Source organism: Schistocerca nitens, chromosome 3 (assembly GCF_023898315.1).
Source record: "Schistocerca nitens isolate TAMUIC-IGC-003100 chromosome 3, iqSchNite1.1, whole genome shotgun sequence".
NCBI classification, from domain to species: Eukaryota; Metazoa; Arthropoda; class Insecta; order Orthoptera; family Acrididae; genus Schistocerca; species Schistocerca nitens.
In genome coordinates this window covers 872,839,538-872,866,720 of record NC_064616.1, presented here as the reverse complement: position 1 = coordinate 872,866,720, position 27,183 = coordinate 872,839,538, and the positions used below count along the sequence as shown (strand labels likewise).

Below are 27,183 nucleotides of genomic sequence, written 5' to 3'. Positions count from 1 at the left end.
GAGAAATCTGTTTCTCTCACTAGAAATTTTGATTCCTTTTGTTACCCACGACTTTCTATTTTGATTGCTTGAAGTTTTTGTTTCAAAAGGAAATGCTGTATTAAAGTAATAAAATAAGGTGTTATGGAAGCTTAAGAACATATTATCAACAGTTGTTTGCATGTAAACACTGTCCCAATTTTCCTTAGCTAATAGGAAGTTAAAAATCCTAATATTGCCATCTGAAAAGTTTCTTCTTTGAAATACTTTTTTGGGGCTGATTTTACTATTTTCCATGTCAACGCTCAGTAGCTGAGCATCATGGTCACTGTATCCCATGCTCAGTACTTGGCCAGTGAATTTGTAACCAGTATCAGTTATGAAGATTTGATCAATTATTGAATCAGTATGCTCTGTTGATCTTGTTGGAGAGTGTATTGTGGGGATCATATTAAAGGATTTGGCCATGTTTAACAAATCAAGTTTAGCATTACTGTTTTTTGATAAATCAATGTTAAAATCGCCACAAAGTATTATTCTCACATTTAATGAGCTGACACTATTCAGCAGAACTTCTAATTTGGTCATAAAATTTGGAATATTACTACTTGGTGCTCTGTATACATTTATAATTATATAGTTTAGTTCAGGCAGCTTAACCATAGAAAGCTCAAATTGCTTATCTTCAGATAATGCAATCTGTTCATTTAGGCCTACCTCACTGAATTTTATCTGGTCCTTTACAAATATAGCAGTACCGCCATGTGTGGAGAAATTCCTACAATAAAAGCTTGTTAATGAGTACCTTGGAATAGAGGTTGACTGAATTTCTTCTTTAGACAGCCAGTGTTAGGTAATACATATTACATCTGGATTTATTTGAGACTGAAGTAACACTTCCAGCATTTGAATCTTATTTCTGAATGACTGGACATTATGGTGTAATACAAGAAATGATGGACTTTGTGACTTTTCAGTTAAGGGTTTAATTAATTTTTTTTCTAAAGGTATTTCTGACACAGCACTTACCCTAAAAAATTGGCCTAGATTTTATTTTTGTGTGTGGCTTCTTGCACGCAATTTTCAGTAGCAGAGATGGTTTTGAGTGGTTGACACAGTTCTGCTTCCATTAAAGCTTCTGTTTTTGGCCTAAACCATTTTGTAATTTGTGGTTGTTTGGCGATCTTGATACTTGGGGCTGATTTCTTCAGGATATGATTTCGGAGTTTTTCTACTATTTGGTCTTTTCCTAACATATTTAAATGTAGTCCATGAGCTGTATGAAATCTTCTTCCTAAATTGTATGTATCAATTATCTCTACATTATGAAATGTAGAACATATTTCTGATATCAGTTTGTTTGCAATGTAAATTTCTTGGTTGACACAGGACCAGGAAGGCAAATCATAACGATGAGGAATGTTAACAATGAGTACATTTGTATGTAATAGGTTGTTTAAGCATTCCTTCATTTCTTTTGCAAACCCTTTTGTTTCATTCCTATATATATCGTTTGAACCACCTAGAAGCACGACAAAATCACAATTACTTAAGTGAGATACATCAGTAGAGTTTGTTAGTTTATTTACTTCACAAAACTGCGCTCCTGGCTTCACAAAACCTGTTACCATTAAATTACATTTATCTTTCAATAGTGCTGAAATTCCACGTCCATGACTGTCACCAAGCACACAAATTTTTTGTTCATCACAGTTTTGGGGCTAGAAGGTTTTGAAACATGTTTTTACTGTGTAGATATATTCTGTTTTTGCACATTCGGTAACCTTTTTTGATAACTATGAACCTGTGTTAACTTTGCGGTCTTGGGAGCAAATTTATTGTATGCAGCAGAAGTTTGTTTTTCACAATGACCATCGTTTTGTAGTAGGATATCGAATTTGGTTTTTTGAGCTATTACTGAAGAAGAAACACTATTTACGATATCTGCACACTTTATTTTACACGGACTCTGTTGTGTAGGTTCCACATTTTGCTTAATAACAGGCTTTTCTTTCAGATGGTGCACGATTTGATCTTTTGTAGATAGGCCTACCGTTTTTTGGAGCACGGCAGGAGAATTTATTACTATAGACGACGAAATGATTGCGCTATGGTTTGCATTACCGGTACACCCAGAATGTGTTGGTAAACTTGAAATGGCGACGGAATCATCGGTTACTGTGTACACTTTATTTCTGTCGAATTCACTTACGCCCTGCTTGGCGGTTTTTAGTTTTCCATGATCATTTTCAAGACATTTGAGTCTATCAGCTAACCCTCTGTTTTCTGCCAAGGATCTGCGCACAATTTCTTGCAACGAATTAATAGTTTCAACTAGTTTTGCTTTGTCAGGATGGACTTCACATGTTACACACTTACCTTTTGATTTGGATGATTTTTCACTGCAGGTTTTTTGCGTGGCACTAGACTTGAAACTTTGCGAAGCACTTTTGTTGATCATCTTCTTGCTATTGATGCCGGATAACATTTGAAAATTCGAAATAACTGGAGGCACAAATTCATTAAACTTCTCAATCACCGTCATCTTAATCTGAGAGAAACAGCAAGAAGCGGTTGAACAGTAATTTTGCAAGTGGCTTCCATGCAGGTGAATTATTGTTACTAAGCAGTTTTCAGCAAATCTCAGGTTGACAGCTATTTCATATTTCTTTATATTGCTATTTCATCATGAATCATGAAATAATTGGTTATCATAACTGTCTCAGATGACTTATTAATGATGAAGTAGTCAAATACTACAAGCCCATAGAAACTGTTATTATGTGCAGTAAATTACATTTACTTATATTGAGAGTCACCAGCCAGTTTTTGCACTCATTCTGAATCTCTTTCTGAATTTAGCAAGAAATTTACACCAATACCACCTTTCTGAGTAAATAAAATTATAGAGACTTTGACAAAAATTACTCAGTTTGATATGGATCTACGCAACATTATCTGTATTTCATTTTAGCCTGAAACATCATTGATTTATTGTCTAATGGTTCAAATAAAATTAGATGTTTGGAGATTGTCCTCTTCATGGTTGTGAAAACCATCAGTGCCATACTTACAGTAGTACTTCAGTGTTTTGCCACACCTGAACTGAAATTGCATCACTTCCGTGCAAATAAATTATCTATCGTTTCATTATTACATCACATTTTGTGGTTTGTTTTTAGATTTTTGACTAAAATCAGTTCTCTTTCACTCATGTTCCTTCCTACCCAACAAACATTATGGCCATGCATTACACTGCTTGTGAACAACCACCACTCAGTAAATCAGCTCCATTAGAGTCTCACCAGTGTTGATCCTCGAATTGCTAGTTTGCCTTCCTGACAGGGCACTGGATATTTGTCCTGCTATTGGCCAATTTCTATTAAGACTATATCCACAGTGATAACATACGCATGAAAAGAGTAAAATACCTTTCATTTTTATTGAAGTAGACCAGTTGCCTACAGAAATGCCAGCCATTGTGGCCGAGCGGTTCTAGGCACTTCAGTCTGGAACTGCGTGACCGCTACGGTTGCAGGTTCGAATCCTGCCTCAGACATGGATGTGTGTGTGATGTCCTTATTTTAGTTAGGTTTAAGTAGTTTTAAGTTCTAGGGGACTGATGACCTCAGATGTTAAGTCCCATAGTGCTCAAAGCCATTTGAACCTACAGAAATTTGTTTTTTGCATTGAGGTGCTGAAATGTCCAGTTTAATGTGCTCCACACCCATTTTATATGATTACTATTTATGTTCAGCAAACTGCAATAATATTAACACATCTTTGAGAAAAGGAATATTTCAGAAATTGTTTCTTTTACTGAACATAGTCACCTCACATTTATGGTACTGGAGAGTTCTTAAAATCTCATGTAGAGTGTCAAAGCTCAAGTAGGTTCCATACTTAGGAAACTAGTGTTGGGGGCAGATCACAGTCGTGCATTGCCATCCTAGTCATGGTTCTATTGGAGGTGGTTTGCTGTTGTACTCCTCTGATTTATTAAGGTTTAGTATGTGTCTGTGTTGTTTGGATGACACTGATGAGTACTTGTACAGTGTAGTGTTGTTTGTGGGCTTATGGATGATGGAAGGGAGAGGATGAAACTGGTGCCAGCACATAGCCTAGGTAGACTGCCAAGATTAGTACTCCCATTTGACAGTTGGATCACCATCCACAGCGTTTCGTGCCATCACTCAGTGAGCTATTGAGGAGAGATGTGGAACTAAACTCAGGGTATTGGTGCTAAGTTTATTTCGCCATTTCTACTCCTCTTGCCAGTCAAATGCTAGCAATGAAAATTTCTTCTGCCACTAGGATTCAAACCTGCTTCCTCCAAAGTGGGTGCCACTGCATGAGTGGGCATTAGCAACTGCGGCTACAGAGGGGGGGGCGAAAAAAAAAGAAAGAGAGAGAGAGGGGGGGAAGGGAGGGAGGGATGGAGAGGGGGGGGGGAGAGAGAGAGAGAGAGAGAGAGAGAGAGAGAGAGAGAGAGAGAGAGAGAGAGAGTGAGAGTGAGAGAGTACAGAAGCTATATACAGTAGATGTACACTTGTCACGGTAACATGAAGTAACTGGAAATTGCTCTTCTGGGTGAAAGAAATACAACACACATTAATCACAGGGAGAGAATGAAATTAGTGATACACAAAGTTAATGGTGATATGAGCGATTAATGCAAGTATCAGACTGGTATTATCAAATCAAGAAAAGAGTCTTGCTGCTAGGCAGCAGTTGCAGTGTAGGACAACAGACTTCTGAAACCTAGTGCCAAGCTTAGCCGTGACAGAGAACATAGGGGCCTTGTGCAGAGATTTTGATGGAGAGGATCAGATATGTATAGTAGGAGGAGCAAGGAACTGTCTAGCTACCAGTTGAGAGTATAGTATTAAATGTGACTTGGAGGAAATAAGAGCAGCACCAGCACACACCCGTGTGGGGTTTGTGGACGTTTAACAGCACTGTGACCTGCACTGGACAACATGGCTGTTAGTCGTGTAAACATAGAGCTGAGTTGATTGCTTTTGACTGAAAGAAAGTGTCATATCTGTGCCATGTCTGTTGCTGCAATTGGAAGATAAGGGTACATAAATCATGGTCTCCACTTCGACATGTGAGGGAAGCACAGATTAGCTGAGTATCATGCAGAAAGTGTAAGGGATGGGGCACAGGGCCACAAGGCAAAATGCCTGTGATTACTGGAGTCAGAGAGAGATGTTTTTTAAGCTAGAGTCAGCTTACAGACAGAATATTGAAAGAAATTAGTGCAGAACAGAATCATAATATGTTTAATAGTTTCCAGAAAAATAAAATTAATTTGTTTAATTAGAACATTAGGCAGTTGAAAAACAAGATACATGAGCTTCTTATTTGTCTGGAAGAAGTGAAAAATTCTGAAGTGTTAATGGTCCATGCCTCCCAGAACACTATGTAACCACAGGGATGATGAAGCTAAATATCAGGGATTATAGACTAGCATCATTTTCTTGTAGAGTTAACATGGGAAAAGGAAGAGTTGCAACTTAAGTAAATTTGGACATATAGTCAAAAGTATTGAAACAAATAGTTTTTGTGTAGATCAGAACCAAAATGCATGTGCTTGTGAGTTGCTGCAAAATACTTATCTGGTAATTGCCACAGTCTACAGATCCTATCTAGGGAACTTTCAGCTATTTATCTAGATGCATTATTGAGCTACCTGTCAGACAAGAAGAAACTGTTAGTAGTTTGTGGAGATTTCAAGGTAGATTTCTTAAAAGATACCGACAGGAAAAAAAAGAACTGTAATCATTATTTGTGTGTTTCAATCTAGTTTCAGTAGATAATTTTCCGACTTGTGTGTGCAGCAAGATAGTAAGACATGGATTGAAAACATTTTTATAGACTGCTCAAGTTGAAACAATTAATGTGTACCCAGTTGTTAATGTACTATCTGATCATTATGCTCATTTAGTGAAAATAGGCAATATAGCACCTTACAGCCCTGAGGCAGGTTCGTACAAAGCAGTGAGGCTTGTTAATGAGAACAGGATACAATGTTTTAAGAGTAAGTTAAAAGAGGTGGTGTCACTTTGGATCTGAGGAAATTCTGTCTGGATTCCAGCGGCTATCTGATTTGGTGGAGGCTGCCAGTCTTGCTTACGAGATGAAGGCAGAGCTCACCATCTGCAGCATCGTTGACAGAACCGACTGCGGACCTTTGGTGCAGAGCCGGGTGGAGGTTCTGAATCAGAGGCTCAGACGGTTTTGCAACCGTGTTGGCTGCAGATTCCTTGACTTGCGCCATAGGGTGGTGGGGTTTCGGGTTCCGCTGAATAGGTCAGGAGTTCACTACACTCAGCTGGTGGCTACACGGGTAGAGCAGGCTGTGTGGTGTGGACTGGGCGGTTTTTTAGGTTAGAAGGCCTCGGGAAAGTACGGAGTGGGCTGCAATCTCAAAGGGTCCATGGGAAATACAGGACGTGCTTGGATCAAGGAATAGTCGGAATTGTAGTTGTAAATTGTTGTTGTTGTGCTGGGAAAGTCCCTGAGCTTCAAGCGCTAATAGAAAGCACAGAAGCTGAAATCATTATAGGTGTTAATAATTGGCTCCTTCTACCGTCCCCAAGACTCCGATGATATAGTTTCTGAACAGTTCAGAGAAAATTTGAGTCTCGTAACAAATAAATACCCTACTCATACGGTTATAGTTGGTGGGGACTTCAACCTTCCCTTGATATGTTGGCAAAAATATTTGTTCAAAACCGGTGGTAGGCAGAAAACATCTTTCGAGATTGTCCTAAATGCTTTCTCCGAAAATTATTTCAAGCAGTTAGTCCACGAACCCACGCAAATTGTAAATGGTTGCGAAAACACACTTGATTTCTTAGCCACAAACAATCCAGAGCTAATAGTGAGCATCATGACTGATACAGGGATTAGTGATCACAAGGTTGTTGTAGCTAGGCTCAATACCGTTTCTTCCAAATCCACCAGAAACAAACGCGGATAAAGTGTCACTAGAAGCTTTCCTAAGAGAGAATCTCCATTCCTTCCGAACTGACTATGCAAATGTTGACGAGATGTGGCTCAAATTCAAAGATATAGTAGCAACAGCAATTGAGAGATTCATACCTCATAAATTGGTAAGAGATGGAACTGATCCCCCATAGTACACAAAACAGGTCCGAACGCTGTTGCAGAGGTAACGGAAAAAGCATGCGAAGTTCAGAAGAATGTGAAATCCTGAAGATAGGCTAAAATTTACAGACGCACGAAATTTGGCACAGACTTCAATGCGAGATGCCTTTAATAGGTTCCACAACGAAACATTGTCTTGAAATTTGGTAGAAAATCCATAGAAATTCTGGTCATATGTAAAGTACACAAGCGGCAAGACGCAGTCAATACCTTCGCTGCGCAGTGCCGATGGTACTGTTACCAATGACTGTGCCACTAAAGCGAAGTTATTGAACGCAGTTTTCCGAAATTCCTTCACCAGGGAAGACGAATGGAATATTCCAGAATTTGAAACATGAACAGCTGCTGGCATGAGTTTCTTAGAAGCAACTCAAATCACTTGATACGGGCAAGTCTTCAGGTCCAGATTGTATACCGATTAGGTTCAGATTACGCTGATACAATAGCTCCCTACTTAGCAATCATATACAACCGCTTGCTCACCCATAGATCTGTACCTACAGATTGGAAAATTGCACAGGTCGCACCAGTGTTTAAGAAGGGTAGTAGGAGTAATCAATCGAACTACAGACCTATATCATTGACGTCGGTTTGCAGTAGGGTTTTGGAGCATATACTGCATTCAAACATTATGAATCACCTCAAAGGGAACGATCTATTGATACGTAATCAGCATGGTTTCAGAAAACATAGTTCTTGTGCAACACAGCTAGCTCTTTATTCGCACGAAGTAATGGCCGCTATCGACAGGGGATCTCAAGTTGATTCCATATTTCTAGATTTCCAGAAAGCTTTTGACACCGTTCCTCACAAGCGACTTCTAATCAAGCTGCGGGCCTATGGGGTATCATCTCAGTTGTGCGACTGGATCCGTGATTTCCTGTCAGCAAGGTCACAGTTCGTAGTAATAGATGGCAAATCATCGAGTAAAACTGAAGTGATATCAGGTGTTCCCCAGGAAAGCGTCCTGGGACCTCTGCTGTTCCTGATCTATATAAATGACCTGGGTGATAATCTGAGCAGTTCTCTTAGATTGTTCACAGATGATGCTGTAATTTACCATCTAGTAAGGTCATCCAAAGACCAGTATCAGTTGCAAAGCGATTTAGAAAAGATTTCTGTATGGTGTGGCAGGTGGCAGTTGACGCTAAATAACGAAAAGTGTGAGGTGATCCACATGAGTTCCAAAAGAAATCTGTTGGAATTCGATTACTCGATAAGTAGCACAATTCTCAAGGCTGTCAATTCAACTAAGTACCTGGGTGTTAAAATTACAAACAACTTCAGTTGGAAAGACCACATAGATAATATTGTGGGAAAGGCGAGCCAAAGGTTGCTTTTCATTGGCAGGACACTTAGAAGATGCAACAAGTCCACTAAAGAGACAGCTTACACTACACTCGTTCGTCCTCTGTTAGAATATTGCTGCGTGGTGTGGGATCCTTACCAGGTGGGATTGACAGAGGACATCGAAAGGGTGCAAAAAAGGGCAGCTCGTTTTGTATTATCACGTAATAGGGGAAAGAGTGTGGCAGATATGATAGGCGAGTTGGGATGGAAGTCATTAAAGCAAAGACGTCTTTCGTCGCGGCGAGATCTATTTACGAAATTTCAGTCACCAACTTTCTCTTCCGAATGCGAAAATATTTTGTTGAGCCCAACCTACATAGGTAGGAATGATCATCAAAATAAAATGAGAAAAATCAGAGCTCGAACAGAAAGGTTTAGGTGTTCGTATTTCCTGCTCGCTGTTTGGGAGTGGAATGGTAGAGAGATAGTATGATTGTGGTTCGATGAACCCTCTGCCAAGCACTTAAATGTGAATTGCAGAGTAGTCATGTAGATGTAGATGTAGATGTAGATGTATGAGGTATATAAAGGACGTTTGGAAATTCCCATTACAAACCTCTTGGACTTGTAGAGGGGGGTGAGTACGTAATATTTTGAATAGAAACCTATGTCCAGAAATGCACCGTTTCTGTTATACAACAGTTTCAATTCAGATGTACAACGTGTCCACTTCTGCTGATGGAAAGAGAAAAGTCTCAGAGTTGCTTGTCCTTGTTTTCAGTAGGGCAGACAGTATGATGTGTGCTATGTGGACTGCTCCTTGTGTATGCAAAGTTTAATTTATGAGATTCCTGTAGAGACGGAGGAAGCTGCTGCACCAGAAATTGAAGAGACCACAGGTGGGATGGAGAGTGTGTACCAGAAAATGCTTCATAGGTGCAGTGTTTGTAACAGTGTTGGTGGTTGGCACATCAAGCTGCTATTGTAATGCATCAATACTGTTTTGTCTGTACAGTATGCTTTTTGTTTTGGAATAATGTAAACATGTGTAAGTGTTAACGCAAAAAAATGAGTTTAAGTGTTAAATGGATGTTTTGTTATGTTTACTTTTGAATTGTTATCTAATAATTGTACTGCATCATTCCTAATTCAATTCCTCAAGCAGATAGGTATGAGTTAAACATCTGAATTGAAACCATTGTAGAATGGAAATGATACATTTCCGGAAATAGGTTCATTTTCAAAATATTATGTAGTTAGTCCCCTCCACAAGTCCCAGAATTTTGAAACAGAAGTTTCCGAATACCCTGCATGGAAAGAGATACTAATGTCATATTCAGTTTATTCCATAATAAATTTGTGTCGATATATGAAAGTTGCTTTCTGAAAAAGTTATCCAGAAAATCCACTAGAAAAAGTAAATTTTAGGTAACTAATGGAATTAAAGTGTCATGTAAGAGAAGGAGGAAGATTTATATTAAGGCTAGAATAAGATGAGATCTGAAATTACTTGCATACTACAAAAATACTGTAGTATTTTAAGGAAGGTCATTAAAATGTCAAGAAGTATGTATGTCCTGACAGAAATTAGTAATGCAGAGTATAAGATTAAAACCACATGGAATATTGTCAAACAGGAGGTAGGACAGCCAGTTATTGTACAAGATACCGTAACAGTGAAACTAAATGATAGTATTTTGACTGATAATTCACAATATGTGAATGCTTTTAGGAATCACTTTCTAAATGTATCAGCAAAAATAGGATTAAATGCTTCAGTTGAAGAAGCAAGAGACTATATTAAAAATGCCATTCATCATTCCAGAAAACTATAACCAACTTGAAGTAGCACCAACATTCTTCACTGAAATTAATAGAATTATAAAAATTCAAAAGAAACGAAAAAAAAAAATGTGTCTCATATGGTGTTGATGGAATTTCAATATATGTAATGCATCACTGGTGTGAGACAGTTTAAAGTATCCAGTTGTTAAACTTCTTCAAAAGAAAGGTGACAAAAAAGACTTAAATAATTATCATCCAATTTCCTTACTGACATATTTTTCTAGAATATTCAAAAAAGTAATGTACTGAAGAGTATTCACACATTTAAGTAGAAACAATATACTTAGCATGTCACAGTTTGAATTCCAGATGGGTTGGCTGACTGAGAATGCTATTTATATATTCACTTACAAAATATTATAAGGCTTAAATATTAAAATATTACCAGTTGTTATATTTTTGTGATCTTTCCAAAGAATATGATTGTGTAGGCCATACATTCATGTTTTATGGAATCAATGGCCTTACACACAACTGGTTTGAATCATACTTAACAAACAGAATGCAGAAAGTTGTGCTCAATAATCCAAACTATGATGGAACAGTAGAAAAGTTTAGTGACTTGGGGAACAATTTGAAAGGGAGTCCCACAGAATTCAACTTTGAGTCCACTCCTATTCCTCACATCTGTAAATGACCTGTGATGTCCATACCTGCAACACTAGAGGAAAAATGACCTTCATTACCCATTGTTAAAGCTGTCAGTGGCTCAGAGAGTAGTTTAATATGCAGCAATAAAAATCTTGGATCATTTTTGCAATACCATAAAATGTCTGACAGGTAGCAAAGCAAGTTTTAAATCTAACCTGAAGTCATTTCTTCTGGACAACTCCATCTATTCCATATAAGAATTTCTATTTAAAAGCTGGTAGCCTGGAAAAAGACCTAGTTATTAAGTGTAGTTGCATGAGTAGCACTAAAAATAATGTGTTCATATATGTTAACACTGATCATGTGTATTTGTTCTACATCATTTCAATAAAAGTATTGTTTAAGTAATGTATGGAATGTATAACTAACTAACTAACTAACGTATTGACTAGTTACCATAAAATCAGTACTATGAGGCACTGCTGGTAGTTGAGAGTCCATACACATCATGGCATCAAATAAACAGTATTGTTGCTTATATTGGTCAGTTTGTTGATTCCATGTCCATAACATCATTTGCAAAACCAGCCACTTACAGATTACGAGACACTACAATGGCTGAAAATTGATAACAAAAATGAACAGATTAGTCATTAATACTTCTCACACTATTAATGAAACACAATTAAATTAACTAAAAAAATTAAACATGCTATTCTTTCATACAACATGTGCTACTATGGAATATACTAAATTTGAAAATATAAATAAATATAAGTTTATGTTACATTACAACACACTAATGTTTTTTTCATTATGAATTTATCTATAGAATAGGTAGAGTAGCTCAGAATAAACAGCATTTCTTTAAATTTAAAATTTGAGAAAATAATATTATCTTTTCATCTAGTGTTGTAGTTGTGGGTTTTACTACACTTATTAGATTGCAATATATGACCAACACCAATATATGACCAACTCCTTGAAGAGGTGCTTATTTTTCCAAAACAATTTTCTTGTTCAGTGATCAGTGCTTCTTGAATATTGTGTCATAAGATACTAATGAGTGGAAATATGTGAAAGATGTTAAGAGACTGATTTATTTGTTTTTAAGACTAGAAATTGGCAATTGAAATGGATAGAAGACAAGGTGTTAACATTGTGGGAGAATGAGGACAGAGTATCAGACCGTAACTCCATATTGTTTGTTTATTTATTTATGGTGAAGGTATTATCAGTGCATTTAAACCAAACAAAATGCTTGTTATTTTTGGGGGCTAGAAAAGATTCCTGTACATGGGGTATAAACAGTTTTGATCATGATCCCTGTTCGTGTTCTATGGTTAACACATAGAAACCTCCATCCATGTTAAAACCACAGACCACCAACAATACCTCGACTTTGATACTGTCATCCATTCTACGCCAAACAGTATCACTATCACAGTCTAACTGCCTGCATGCAGAATATTTCCAGTAATGGTCAGTCCCTTTTTCTGGTATTCTATAGACCTTGCCAAAAATGGTTCACCTGGGCCATCTCATCCTGTGTTTCTAGCACTCAATTGCACCCCTAACCAACCACAAATAGCCAGTCTCTTCGTCCCTCGTTACCCGATATCACCCAGGATTGGTACAGCTGAACCATGTGATCTTACCGGTGCTTCTACTACTTTTCTTTGTTTCTCAAAATGAAATGAGATGTATTCTCCCCAAAATTCAACTTGTTATGACTGTCTTCGGATGTGGGTAGTTGGCATCTATCTTCAAGTGCTTGCCAGTTCAGGTTTTCAAGCATTTCTGTGGGCAAACAAACGTGTGACGATTGGTGCTACCATTCTTTGTGTACATTCAATATCCCCAGTTAGCCCTATTTGTTATAGGTCCCAACACAATTTTCCATATTCTAGGATGTATGACATGAGTATTTTAAGCAACCTTCTTCATTGAATGATTGCCTTAAGTCTATCAGTTACTGTATTTGTAACTGGGCCTGTGTGATCATTTCATGTCTTATCCCCACAAATTGTTATAGCCAGGTTTCCAGGATAAATTTTTAAGTCTGCATTGGAGTGTGCACTGATATAAAACTTCCTGGGAGATTAAAACTGTGTGTCAGACCTGGAACTCAGGACCTTTGCCTTTTGTGGGCAAGTGCTCTACTGATTGAACTACCCAAGCACAACTCACGATCTTTGCTCAGAGATTTACTTCCAACAGTACCTCACTCAGACCTTCCAAACTTCACAGAAGTTTCGTACAGTTTTAATCTGTCAGGAAGTTTCATATCAGTGCACACTCCAGTGCAGAGTGAAAAATTTCTTCCAGAAACATTCCCCATGTTATGGCTAAGCTATGTTTCCACAATATTCTTTCTTCCACGAATGCTAGTCTTACAAGTTTCACAGGAGAATTTCTGTGAAGTTTGGAAGGTTGAAGATGAAGTACTGGTGGGAGTAAACCTGTGAGGATTGGTCGTAAGTTGTGCTTGGGTATTTCAGTCAGTAGAGCACTTGCTCGTGAAAGACAAATGTCCTGGGTTCAAGTCTGTAGTCAGCTGAATCATCTGCAAAATGTCTGAAGTTATAATTAATACTGATTATGAGGACATTAATATAAAATATGAACAGGAAGGGTCCAAACAAAGTTCCCAAGGTCATGCCCGAACCTACTACATTTGTCGATGACTCTCCATCCCAGATAACATACTGTATCCTCCCTACCAAAAAAATTATCAACCAGCCACAAATGTTGTTTGATACATCATTTGACTGTACTTTCATAAATGAGTGTTGATGTGGTGCTGAGTCAGATAGTTTTTGGAAGTCAAGAAGCAGCATTCAAGGTGTCAGGAGGAAAAAAACGTGTGTTGGGTTTTATAATGCATTCTGGTTGGCAATCTGTGTGAGATACCTCATTATGTTTGTGCTCAGAATATGTTACAAGATTCTACAGCAGCTATTAGTGCATAGTTGCATCTCTCATTGTGCATAGGGCTGTACACATGAGGCATAGAACACTGCACATACTGTGTTAGTTATTGTTGCTTGATTTTCTTAGAATAAATAATATTCTTAAAGTCTTATTTAAGATTTATATGTGATTATATACTCTGCTTTATTTTTTGCAGCATACGAATGAGTTTGACAGTAGTATTGTCTATTGCATCATTCTTGCTAGTAGCTCTTTCTGGTGTGAAATGGGCCACTTTTCTTGGTGTAATCGCTACCTCATTTGGATCGGGCCTTGGTGAACTTACATTACTTGGCTATACATCTTCATTTAACTGGTAACTAAATTTATTTTGTCTTTTATCTTTCTGCATCTTTTTATATTTATATGCTATCAAGATTAAGAATGCAACATGACTTTTGGATTTTGCAAGTGAAGTGAAATTGAATGTAAGTATCTACATATCAATTATGGCATGTGACAACCATGTAACAGTGGCTAGCAAACCACAGAAGAGAAAATAAAAAGCAGCTGGAAGAACATAAATGTGTTGGCAATTCAGTATAAGCTAAAATCAGCCAAATAGTGTTTGGCAGAAAATAAAGAGGAAAAGATTATTTTGTGCTATGAGTGTGTATTAGGGTTCCAGTGGTAAATGAGAAAAGTCTCATAATGTTCTGTAGCCATTTATCACATGCAAAAATCAGCCACTTTGTGACTGTGGTTAAGATGGTCTGATTGATAAGTCTTGACTACAAACAAAGACTACTTGCAGTTTGCAGGAACATGGATTACTGATCCCCTCTGGAGCATCCATACACAAATACCAACAATAATCCACAAGTATTGCTTCATTGCAATGGCCTTGATATCTTTGTTCCATAACAGAAATGTCCTGATGGAATCTTTCTCCATGTTCCTCACTGACAGCTCCACAGCTAGAAGGGAAAAAGTCTAGGTTGGAGTGGAGAAAATGGATTTTAAGGGACATGTTGCACCCATGGTTATGGTAGTTTTGCAGTCGCACTGTCATCAGCTGAGTGTAGCTGTCATCTCTTTTTTTGACTAAAAATCGACAAACACCTCCCTTGAAGGCTTCCAAAGCTTCCTTTTCTTTCCCTCCAGAACTTGGTCAAATGCAGGATCCTTTACAAGTTCTCGAATTTTTGGCGCAATACAAAAACCTTCCTTAACTTTTGCATCACTTAATTTTGGAAATTTCTCTCTTATGTACTTAAAGGCCCATCCTTCTTGATTCATGCCTTTGACACAATTTTTTATCAAACCCAGCTTAGATCTGCAGGGGTGGAAGATCATCATCTTATGTGTCAATGGGAGGCTCGACAGTGACATTTTTCTCACTAGGGTTAAGATTTCTTGCAGGCCAGTCTGCTTCCATATAATGTTATTTCCTATCCCTCCTTCTCTTACACTCTGTCCCACATACATAAGAAGCAACAATGTATTGTGTACCCCAATTGCGTTCCTAAGAGTATGGCAATGAGTTTTAGATAACCTCACATTTTTCATTTGTGTTCATGATATTTGATTGAGTCCAAGAGGGCTGTCATATTTGCATATGTCTCCTTCATGTGAACTGCATGACCAACAGGAATAGAAGGAAGACAGTTGCCATTGTGAAGTAATACAGCTTTCAAACTAAGCTTGGAGGCTTCTATGAATAGCCTCCATTCAGTTGGATCATGGTTCAAATTCAAACACTTCATCAAGCCATTAATGTCACAGCAAACAACAAGATTGTTTTTCTTCTCCAAAAATGGGTAGCAGTTCCACATGACTTTTTCTGTACTGTGAGTCTGTGACAACACTTTTAAGATGATTCCAGTGCTGTAGCTGAGACCCAAGAATTTGTGCCTTCTCCTTTGACAGGTCAAGGTCTCTAATGAGATCACTCAATTCTGCTTGACTCACTCTGTGTGATTTATCATCTTTTCCTTCAAAATCAGGATCACGGAATGAGGAAGGCTTGTTTGGTTCTTCTTCTTCTTCCACACTGTCTTCATTTTCTACTTTAAGCACACAATTTTCAGGTGGAGTAGGGACTGGTAAATTATCTGTATGCGGAATGGGTAGAGTAGCAAATTGAAGATTTAGGTTCTGGACTGTTCTTCTTTCCTTTTTTGTAGGTGGAGTCAAGCAGAAATAGCAGTCATCTGTATGGTTTGTAGGCTCCAGCCAGACCTTAGGCACAGCAAAAGCCAAAGATTATTTCTTATTTTTGAGCCATTCTCGCAGTGTAACTGAACATGCGTTGCAACATATATGTGGAGCCCAAGGCTTACCCTGGTCCCCTACTTTCATATCAAAATAATGCTGATAGGCAGTCTTCACGAGAGGCAACAGATTGCATCTCTGTGAGGAAAATGTTATTTCACCACAAGTGTAACAAAAATTATTCACCTTATTTACACATTTTTGTGGCATTTTTAAGAATTTTACTTTAAAAAACATTTTCAAGCCAGAAATTCTGCTGCAATTACAGCAGAAACTGTATGAAACTCACAGTCACAGCAACAGTATCTATGTTTATGATTTACAAACAGCTTAAGGGCATTTGTGTTTTGTTATTGGACAGGTGTGCCACCTCCAAAAACAAATTACCCGCAAACTAAAAATGTTGACTATAGAAATGACATGTCACTTCATCCCCAAAGCAAGAGCTAATCTGTCATTTTTATGGTGGTTTTTTAATTCATCAAATGGAAATACATAAGAATTAACTATTCCTGAGCCTGAAACATTTTCATTGTTGGGCATGTTATTGCATTTTTTGAAAAATTCTGTTACCTACTGTGCCAAAGGAGAATTCAATCGACAAAACTAATAAACTATGAGACAATCATTTGTCAGTAGTTACCTTGAGAAGATGAAATGCTTAGAACTGCTGATAGACACATATAAACATAATCCTAATTTTTGGAACAGTATCTATGTTTATGACTTACAAACAGCTTAAGAGCATTTGCGTTTTGTTATTGGACAGGTGTGCCACCTCTAAAAACAAAATTATCCCCTTCCTTCCTGAAGTAGGTTGAGGAAGGTCAAAAAGAAAGACCAGGTCACTTGGACCCAGTGATAAGAGGGACTCGCGTGTAGTGAGTGTGGGATAGCAGAGCCCTTACCATCTGAGCAATCCATTCACAGCTGATGGGTCATCTCATACTTTGAACATGCCAATACCTCCATCCAGTCCAAACTCTCCAGAATATTTCTTGCAGATCTTTTTAGATTAACAGTCTTGACAGAAAGAGTATAAAGGGGAATGGCAGAATCATTTTCTAAAGCTTGTTACTAGGATGAATTTTTCACTCTGCAGCAGAGTTTATGCCATTATAAAACTTCACGGCAGATTAAAACTGTGTGCTAGCTTAGTGTAGCTTAAAACATAGGAGAGACAGCTGCTGACAGACTGAACCTGTGAGACAGGCGTTGTAGGAAAAGTAAGTGTTCAGGTTCAAGTGTTAGTTCATTATACATGTGCTTTTCTATTTCCTGTGTTTCCATTTCCTCAATATATATTTTTAATTAGTAAAACTATACATTCAATTGAGTTAACCAACATACATTTTCTGCTCACACTTATTTGTCCCAGAGATTATCGTGATTTCATGTAGCACACAACTTATAGAATCTTGTATTGTGAAAATTTTGCTGGGTTTCAGCAATTTGGTTTCTAGGAATTTATATGCTCTTATACTATTGAACATTCATTCAAACAATCAGACATGCTTTTGGCAGATGAGAATGTTAAAGTGTTCATAATAAAATGCTGAAACATCTGCAAAATAATATAAGAGCATATAAACTCCTGAAAACCAGCAAAGCTCTCATAATATGATATTCTGTAAACTGTGTGCTACATGAAATTGTAATAATCCCTGGGAAAAATGTAACTGAGTGTGGAAAAGGTACTTATATATGATGCTGGTATAAACCTTAGATGCATATACAAAATTCCTTTAGCTGTAAGGGGAAACATGCTTCTCAGGTGGTTCATTGTGTCTAGTGTACAATAATCTGTGGCTATATACCTATTTTATATCAGTTTAATATTGTGAATGATACATAGAAGGAACAAGAATAATTCGAAGTTAAAAAATTTTTGAGTGTGAATTAAAGCTTAATATAATATTCCATGTATGTTTTCCTTATTTTACTAGGAACCCGATTACTGCATGGTCCTCAGGGACTGGAGCAGCTGGTGTACTGGGAGCTGGTTCATATGCAGGTCTCACAGCGCTTGGCATCAGCCCAAATGATTCGTTGTTGATTATGTTAGCAGTACCAGCAGTAATGGCATTGTCGTGAGTATATTTTAGCATTACATTACTTCTATGGAGTTTTTGTTATCTGTTGTGGATATAAGTCATAGTGAATTAATATTTGATTGACAAGTACATAAAGTTCTAATGTCCTCAGGTAGCACTGATACATTTACAACCTGCTCATGTCATTCTATTCTTCTAATTTTTTCATTGCTTCCCTGGAATATGTAATGTTCAGTTTCCAGCATTAATCTAGTAAGTTAGCACAGAATGAAAACCACAGGTTAGATGGTCACTAAACAAATTATTCTACAAGTATTTCTATCTTCAGTTACTTCATGCCACATCTACTATTATACATCGATGAGGCAAAACATTATGACCACTTGTTTAATAGTGTGTTGGTCCACATTTCAAAAACAATGCAGCAGCAATTCTGCTTGGCATGGACTCTACAAGTCGTTGATAGGTTTCCAGAAGTGTGTGGCACCAGATGTCTACTCACAGGTCACTAAATTACTGGGCTTTGGTTTGTCGGCACGCAGTTGGCACTTGATGTGTGTTCCAGTGGTTACAGATCAGGAGCATTTGATGGCTAAGACATATATGTGAGTTCACTATCATGCTCCTCAAACCACTGCAGCATGATTCTGGTCTTGTGCGTGGAGAGTTATCCTGCTGGAATATGTAATCACCATCAGAGAAGACTTCAACAGTGAAGGGATGCAGGTGGTCTGTAATAATGTTCACATATTTCACTGCTGTCATGGTGTTTTCAATTATTACCGTAGTCCCATAGAAGCCCAACTCAGTGTACCTCATAGCATAATTCTGCTCTTGCCGGCCTGCATCTGTGGTGCGGTGCACGTTTCAAGCAGCCATTCGCCTGGATGATGGCATATAAGGACCCAACCATTGACCTGTTGTAACAAGAAATGTAATTCATTCAACAGCCAATGTGTTTCCATTTATCCATGGTGAAAACACAGTGATTCCATGCCCACTGCAATCATAACTGGCGATATTGTTGGGCCAATGCAGGAACACATATGGGTCATGTAATGCAGAGCTCCATGTTCAACAGTGGCCTTTGAACAATGTGCTCCAAAACACTTGTGGCTGCACCAGCTTTGTAGTTGTCAGATCTGCCACAGATCACTGCCTATCCTGGATTACACAGTGGGTGATCCTCTGACATCTACATTTTGTGATGAGACATGGATGTCCAGTACCACATCGCCTACATGTCATTCCACCTTCCTTCAACCACTTCCCATAGGTGCTGAAGACAGTAGTATGCAAACAGCTGACCAGTTTCACCATTTCAGAGATTCTTGTTTCCAGCCGCAGCACCACAACGATGTCTCCTTTGTTAAAAGCACTCATATCAGTGGATTTCTGCATTCGCAGCCCATGTCTTTGCTATGCTGACTGCCCACTTGTTTCTTTTCTGCTTACATTCTTTCCTTACTGTGTCACGTTCCTGCAACACCACCAGGAGGCATTCAACATCACAATGGGTGGTGACCATAATGTTTTGGCCCATCAGTGTATGTGAGAAATGATTTTCCAGATGTACACCTACACCCTAATCCTTAAAATAAAGGAGAGTTGATTTTGTGGTCTATGTTTTCAGTGTAGTTGTTGCAAAATCAGAATTTGATTTGAAAATGTAATCAGTTTGGCATTTGTATAAAAAGCTTTGCAGTCTGGCCTGCCTCCCACCGTTCCAAACTGGTATTCTACATATAGAAGGACATGATTAGCTCTGTGGACCCTCTGAAGAAACCTAATGTAAATCTTGTTCCATTATCATAAAAGTTGAAGCAAGTTGAGGGATAACAGTTTTCAGGAAACTTTGAAATTGTGTAAAGAAGATTAAATACCAAATTTTGCCATATAGTCAGATGTTAAATTATTGTTTATTAGTCATTAGGAGGATCATCATCATTGTCATCATTATCATCATCATCATCATCTTCATCATCATCATCATCGTCATACATTTTGTTCTCTCTTATCTAGCATTTGTTCAGCCCTGTCATCAAATCTTCTTATGATGTTTTTTGGATGTTGCCTTCAGTATGTGCTTACCACACCTGTCGTACATTATGAAGGTGAAAGGCAGCCTCAACTATGCCTGTCTCTGGACCAAGTAATAATTGTGTATTTGGGTAGAACAAACATATCATGAAATGATTGTTAAAAATCACCTGCACTCCACATCTATGCTGGCTGGTGCCTTGTAATTACTTTGACTAATAACATTTATTTCTGTTACGTTCATACTCCTTAGATGTCAGTACAAAGAATGTTTTAAATTTGGTCTTGCATTATCTTATTTCTGTGTTGTTGACCTTCTTATTGTTTCCCTATTTCATCATATTATTACTAAAAGCTGTACCTTTATTTTGAATTGTTGCCACGTTATGACTTTAGACAATGAAACTTTACTGTTCTCTCTGCCATTATCTGTGAGATAAAGTACTCAAGCTTAATAAATGCTTTTCCCTGATTCTTTCAATGCCATTTCTACATTTAACTGCTTTCATACATCAACTTACTCAATTGACATAAGGTGCAGTGGTGCTCCTGTCCATATCATTGTCAATGGGTTCACTGGCCCATGGTGTCTGGTATTTAGATTATTGTCCACAACTTTTTAAACAAGTGCAGTGCTCATGTCCCATATTTGTGTATGGAACAATTGGAACATTAATACACACTGAACATAGGTGTCACAACTCAGGGAATCCACATGCATGAATTGTTCTTACTTTCTTTGTTGGTTAAGATGTTGATCCAGGGGATTGGAGGGGGGGGGGGGGGAAAGGAAAAAAAAACTTTCTGGCAGTGTGTGGGATGGTGGATAATAATTATGTTGCCTGTACTCTAATTTTGTAAGTTGAAATGTTTGGTAGTCTTCTGTGATTTTTAGATACCACAGCCTTTCACAAGGGCCTTAAAACTATTGGTGCAGACAGCCACATCGATGTTCACACACCTGAGAATAAGTATGAAAATCTTTACAGCTTGTCCCATCATTCTCAGCTCTTGAATCAGTTCAGAGATGATTTCTGCTGTTTGTTTCCATTTCCAAAAAGTTAGTTGCTCTCCTTAAAAGTGGAGAATTATCTCGGACACTTGCCACGTGGTTTTCTATAACATAGCAGCCTCCACACAAAACAGAACATGGAGAACGAAACACAGGTTTTCCATATAAATTCATAATCAAAGCAAGCTCACTTTTACAAAGTTTCACCAGTTACACATGATATATCATTCAACTGAAACACAATAATGTCAGCCATTATGAACACCATCCAAGGCATAAGCGGACATGAACAGATTCACAACGGAGCGTAGCACATTCCCATATGACTAACAATGATCGGATAACCTCCCAGGTGCAGACACCTCATTACTTATACATTCTTGGTGCAGATGGCAAAGGGGAAGCTTGTTCCAAAACTGCTTCTAGTGTTTGCAACAATGCCCAAACAGCACCCATTTTGGTTAACGAAATTATTTATATGATTGTTAGTTGAAGACTAACAGTGATCTCAATTTTTATATAAGTATTTCTGCACTTTATATATGTTCTGTAAAATCCTTAGCCCAGTAACTCTTAAATTTTGAACTCCAGAATTTCCCAAATGGAACCAATGGTAGCTGGAAGCATCTGGACATCTGTGTTCTAAATCTTTACCTTTTAAAATTGTCAATGTTGTCTTAAGACTTGGTACAGCTTCATTATTACATATAATGAATGTAATGCTGTCATATTAGCTTTGTAGCTTAATAACAAAGATTAGTTAATCTAACTCTTTCCACAAGATTTAGGTATGAAAATTGGTTTTTCCTTAAAAATTCAAGAAGTAGATGTATCTTCATGGTAACATCTACCAAATGTTTGTATGATAAATTGAACTTAATTCCAGAATTAGAACGCTGTAACTATAATATTACATGCATATAATGTTGTGAAAAAAGTGGAATAATTCAAAAAGTAAAATCTACCATGTGTTTACGCGATAAACTGCATCTAGTTCCAAAAGGAGAACTTTTTAGCATTAATATTCCTTGCCTTTTAGAATTGCACACAACATGGATTTCAGAAGTAATTAATTAGTGAGCCATGTTGAGATTCACAATATTTAACCTTTTCTTTGTCTTATGTAATCTGACCAAGTTTTGAAACAATATTTAGACAATGAATTTCATATAAGATGCAGTCTCTTTGTTAGTGGCTCATGGGATACATCAGACATTCTGTTTGACTGATCTTGGCTGAGCAACTGAGGAAGACCAATACTTTACACACCCCACTAGCACTGGCTTGTTCCCCACATTACCCCCTATTTCATTTGTTGTTGGCGAGCTTTTTGGAAGTAAGAGCTTACGTAGACACACACACACACACACACACACACACACACACACACACAGAGAGAGAGAGAGAGAGAGAGAGAGAGAGAGAGAGAGCAGACATCACATATATAATTAAGGCAAGGCTAGCCAGTGTCCCCTTCAGTGCAGATGCTGACCATACTCAAACATGTAAGTTCAGAAGCAAGTTAGGAATGGGGGGCATGCCAGGGTAGTCCATGCAGTTGTGAAGACCACTGTATCTGGATGGCTTAGTGGTCAAAGCATCTGTCTAGCAACTAGGAGACCTGGGTTCAAATCCTGGTCCAGCACAAAGTTTCAACTTTCCCCATTGATGTAAATCAATGCCCTTTAGCAGCTAAATGTCATCAATTCGTTTCTGTCTGCATTCATAATGGCTGCAGGACCAAAATGATGTTTATTCTTTTAGACACCACTTATATGAGATATGTTCAAAAAATTCCACAACATTTGTAATTTCGCGCCAGTGGTGTGTTTGAGCAAAATGCGGTTGGCATCACTGCACACGCCTGTGTTTAATGTGTAACTGCCGGAAGTTTTGTTGTTGTATGTCTGTTAGTTATTGCTCAGTGCATTGTTGAGCAGAAATAATGTCACACAGTTCGCCAATTTTGAGATGGTAGTGTTAGAGGGGCAATGCGTATGCATTAAATTTTGTCTGAAACTTAAGAAAACCGTTACAGAGGCACTTCAAATGATGCAGTAAGCCTGTGGTGATGAGTGTTTAAGCCATATCCGGTGTTACAAATGGTTCACATGGTTTAAAAGTGGCTGGATGGAAGTGAAACATGACCCTCGTTCAGGATGTCTTTCAATGCCTACTGACGATGCTCATGTCAGGATCGTCAACAAAATTGTGCATGCCAATTAAAGACTGCCTGCCTGAGAGATTGCAGAAGAATGTAACATTTCAGTTGGATCATGTCATTAAATCCTGATACAGCAGCTTGGAATGCACCGTATTGCTGCCAAATTCATCCCATGGCTCATGAGTCAAGACCAGAAAGACTTCAGCCTCGCAATCTGTGAAGAGCTTTAGTATCATGCAAATGAGAATGAGATGTTCCTTAAGAGAATTGTAACAGTTATGAGGTTCAATCTTCACAATGGATTGAGAAAAGTTCTCCAAGACCAAAAAAAGCTTGTCATGTCAGGTCAAATGTCAAAGCCATGCTGATAGTTTTCTTTGATTTTAAAGGATTAGCTTATCATGAATTCGTGCCACAGGGACAAACTGTTAATCGATGATACTATCGGGACATCTTTGGGATGCCTGTGAGAAAATACGAGAAGGAAATGGCCTGAAACGTGACGAGACAGTTCGTGGTTCTTGAATTACGATAACGCACCCGCACATTCATCACTGTTGGTGCATGACTATTGCACAAAGAACAAAGTCACTGTACTGCCTCATCCTCCATACTCTCCAAACCAGGCCTATGTGGACTTCAGACTTATTTTTATTTCCAAAGTGAAAATCCCATTGAAAGAACAAAGATTTGCAATGATAGATGAGATAAAACAAAATTCTCAGACAGTGCTTCATGCAGTCAAGCAAGATGTGTACCAAGACTGCTTCCGGAAGTGGAAATGGCACTGGGAGTGGTGTATCAATGAGTATTTCAAAGAAGACCATGCACAGTAAGTTAAAGGTAAGTGTAGAAAAAAATTGTGGGCAAAGTTCTGGGATTTTTGGAACAGACCTCATATATTAATATAGAAGTTAGTTCATAAAAATATTATCTTTCTTATTATAAAGGATACCCAGTAAGTAAGTTGCTTGTGCAATATATACTACAAATGCTCTGCGATCACAAGAAAGTGCATTTGTATCTGCTGGGGAAAGGGGGGGGATGCAGATTACTAGGACAGAGATGATATTGTTAAAGATGATAGCGTCCGCAGCTCGTGGTCGTGCGGTAGCATTCTCGCTTCCCGCGCCTGGGTTCCCGGGTTCGATTCCTGGCGGGGTCAGGAATTTTCTCTGCCTCGTGATGACTGGGTGTTGTGTGTTGTCCTAAGGTTAGTTAGGTTTAAGTAGTTCTAAGTTCTAGGGGACTGATGACCATAGATGTTAAGTCCCATAGTGCTCAGAGCCATTTTTGAACAAAAGATGATAACAATGTAAACACTTTATTGTAACTTGTGATAATGTTTAAGAAAATGTATATCACTGATATGTGCAAAGTGTCATCAGTTATATGGTTTATATAATTTTGTCAGCAGTTGACATTCATCATCTAATTTATGAAGTATATGATGAACAAATCATGACTACCTCAATGTTACGGAGATGGATGTGACAGACCAGAAAAGAAGGCGAAGGAGATGTGCATTATGAGGAACACAAGGGATGGTAATGTCCTGTTACTTATGGATTGATCCATGCTGTGGTAGAAAATATGAGAAAGAACAGATGATTCCTCACGAAAATTCTACCTCTGAAATTTTCACAAATTTTGCTATTGCTGCTGCACAAAATTGTGTTAGACTGGCTAAATGTTTGCGTATTATGTTCCCACTGAGTCCCACATTTGCTAGAGAAGACCACAGCAAGCACTAAATTATGAGGTCATTAATGTTTTTTATATGGTACCCAGAGAAGGATGATGACTTTTTGACTTGTATTGTGACAGGGGAGGAGAGATGGCTATTGACGTAAGACTCTGGAAACAAAACAATAGTCATTGAGTTGAAGCACACATCTTCACTGCAGGAGACTGAAATATATCTTACTTGTGTACCTACTGACACATTCCACAATGTGGCAAGTTTTCGAGAATGTGATCTATGAAACAGAAAAAGAGGGTGCGTAGGAGACTGCTTACTTGGAAGCTCATATCCCTTGTGTATTAGGAGAAAAAGTATGTATTTCTGATTGATTTTTTGGAGTTTGCTGTAACCATCAGTACCAACAACCATTATGACATTCATAATGCTAGGTGCATTGCTCGATTTAAATGAGTGACACTATATGTTCATATTCATGTTCTCATCAACGACAGCATTGTGGCTGCAATATTATGACTTATTACAGATTTTGGTTGGGAAACATTTGTTCTGATTTTCATCTCTTTTTTGTGATGGAAGCTTTTGTGCTGGCAAGTTAAAGATACTGTCAGAAAAGCTATTGTCCCATGTATCATAATTGCAACCCCCCCCCCCTCTCTCTCTCTCTCTCTCTCTCTCTCACACACACACACACACACACACACACACACAAGCATGCACGCACACTTGTGCACACCCAGGAGCAGTTATGTCGAGACATAGCCGTAGACTTACTTTTCAGTTTATGACAAAATCCTATAATTATTGTTGTGATAATTTTTTTCATCACCACCATCATCATTCTGAGTGTTAATTTCCAGATTTTGGGTGCTGCTAGAACGTCCATCACATTCTGTGAATTCTGTGGATACACCAGGAGTGGAAGAGTTTCAGAGCAATGTGTCAATACAGTCTGGTACTGGAGAAGGAACAGTAGAGGTAGCAACAGTAGCAGAAGCGTCTGCAGTGGCTGATATTGCCTATGAAAATGAGTCACTGAAAACCAAACTCAAATACATTCCATCTCTTCTGAAGTACATGGTTCCACTGGGAACAGTTTATTTATTTGAATATTTTATTAATCAAGGTCTGGTAAGTTCAGAAACTCATTTCTCTGAATAAAATAGTGGTGAATTAGTCTCAATTTAGATATTTTTAGGTTTTATAGCTGTCATTGCTGTTTTTGGTATGTGCAAAAAGATATTTTGAATAAAAATAATAAACTGGCACTTAACTACACAAGCATAGCTACTTCAGTACATTTTGGATTGTACAATTCTTTCCCATAAGAGCCACTTTCTCTGTATTAAACCAGTTGTCTTCCATTATTGAATTACTGAGTTATTATCCTTTTTATTTCTTCTGTAACTTGTTATGTAGGCTCACTGGACAAAAAATTAGTCACTCCTAGAAAAATCATAAGCATTATTGAATACCATGTAATTCCACCCCTAAACTTGATAACCACCAGGATTCAGTTAGGAAGTGAGTCAACAAGGTTGTGCAGGTTCATCACATTCAGGTTAAGCCATTCTCTGAGGATCTGGTCATGTAGTACCACCAAATTGTGGGAATGCTGATGTTGGCATTTTACCCGCGGTTCCCAAAACCCCACAGAATTTTTGTGGGGTTCAAGTTAGATGATTTTGCAGGCCAATCAAGATGTAATAGCACGGGGGAGTGCTCAGAAAACCAGTCACATATTCTTCCAGCTCGGTGATACTTTGCTGTTGTCATTTTTATTTGCCTGTGTGAGCAATGGTGAGGTGACCTACTCCATATGTTCATTGCGGGCAGTTCCTGTTGCATTGTTTTCTCACCAACAGGTTGGGCTGGACCTTCATTCACTGCCTGCAGCAATTCCTGTTGGGTTTGGAAACAATTTTGATTCAGAAGCCATGAAATGCTTCTCTGGTTCCACTGTCAGGATCTTTTTCTGACTAAAATTGCCTCTTGATTGCCTCTTTTTGCCACTTTGTCACATCCTTACATTTACTTATTTTTATGTACAATGCCGTCTTGAAACATAAATGTCTCACTGATCACTATTATCTTAGGCTCATGTAGAGACAATGCACACACATTTGAGCACATGACCCAATCG

At 38.1% G+C, this 27,183-nt stretch overlaps 1 protein-coding gene across 9 annotated transcripts in view; it reads left to right on the top strand.

Moving 5' to 3' along the window:
- Nucleotides 1-27,183, top strand: part of LOC126248911 (battenin) — a 247,016-nt gene that overhangs the window by 203,587 nt on the left and 16,246 nt on the right. For all 9 annotated transcript variants that reach the window (XM_049950390.1, XM_049950391.1, XM_049950394.1 and 6 more), the window contains 3 exons: nt 14,012-14,170; nt 18,015-18,158; nt 25,901-26,171. In XM_049950390.1, coding sequence (XP_049806347.1) covers nt 14,012-14,170; nt 18,015-18,158; nt 25,901-26,171 — 574 coding nt within the window. The remainder of the gene's footprint in view (nt 1-14,011; nt 14,171-18,014; nt 18,159-25,900; nt 26,172-27,183) is intronic.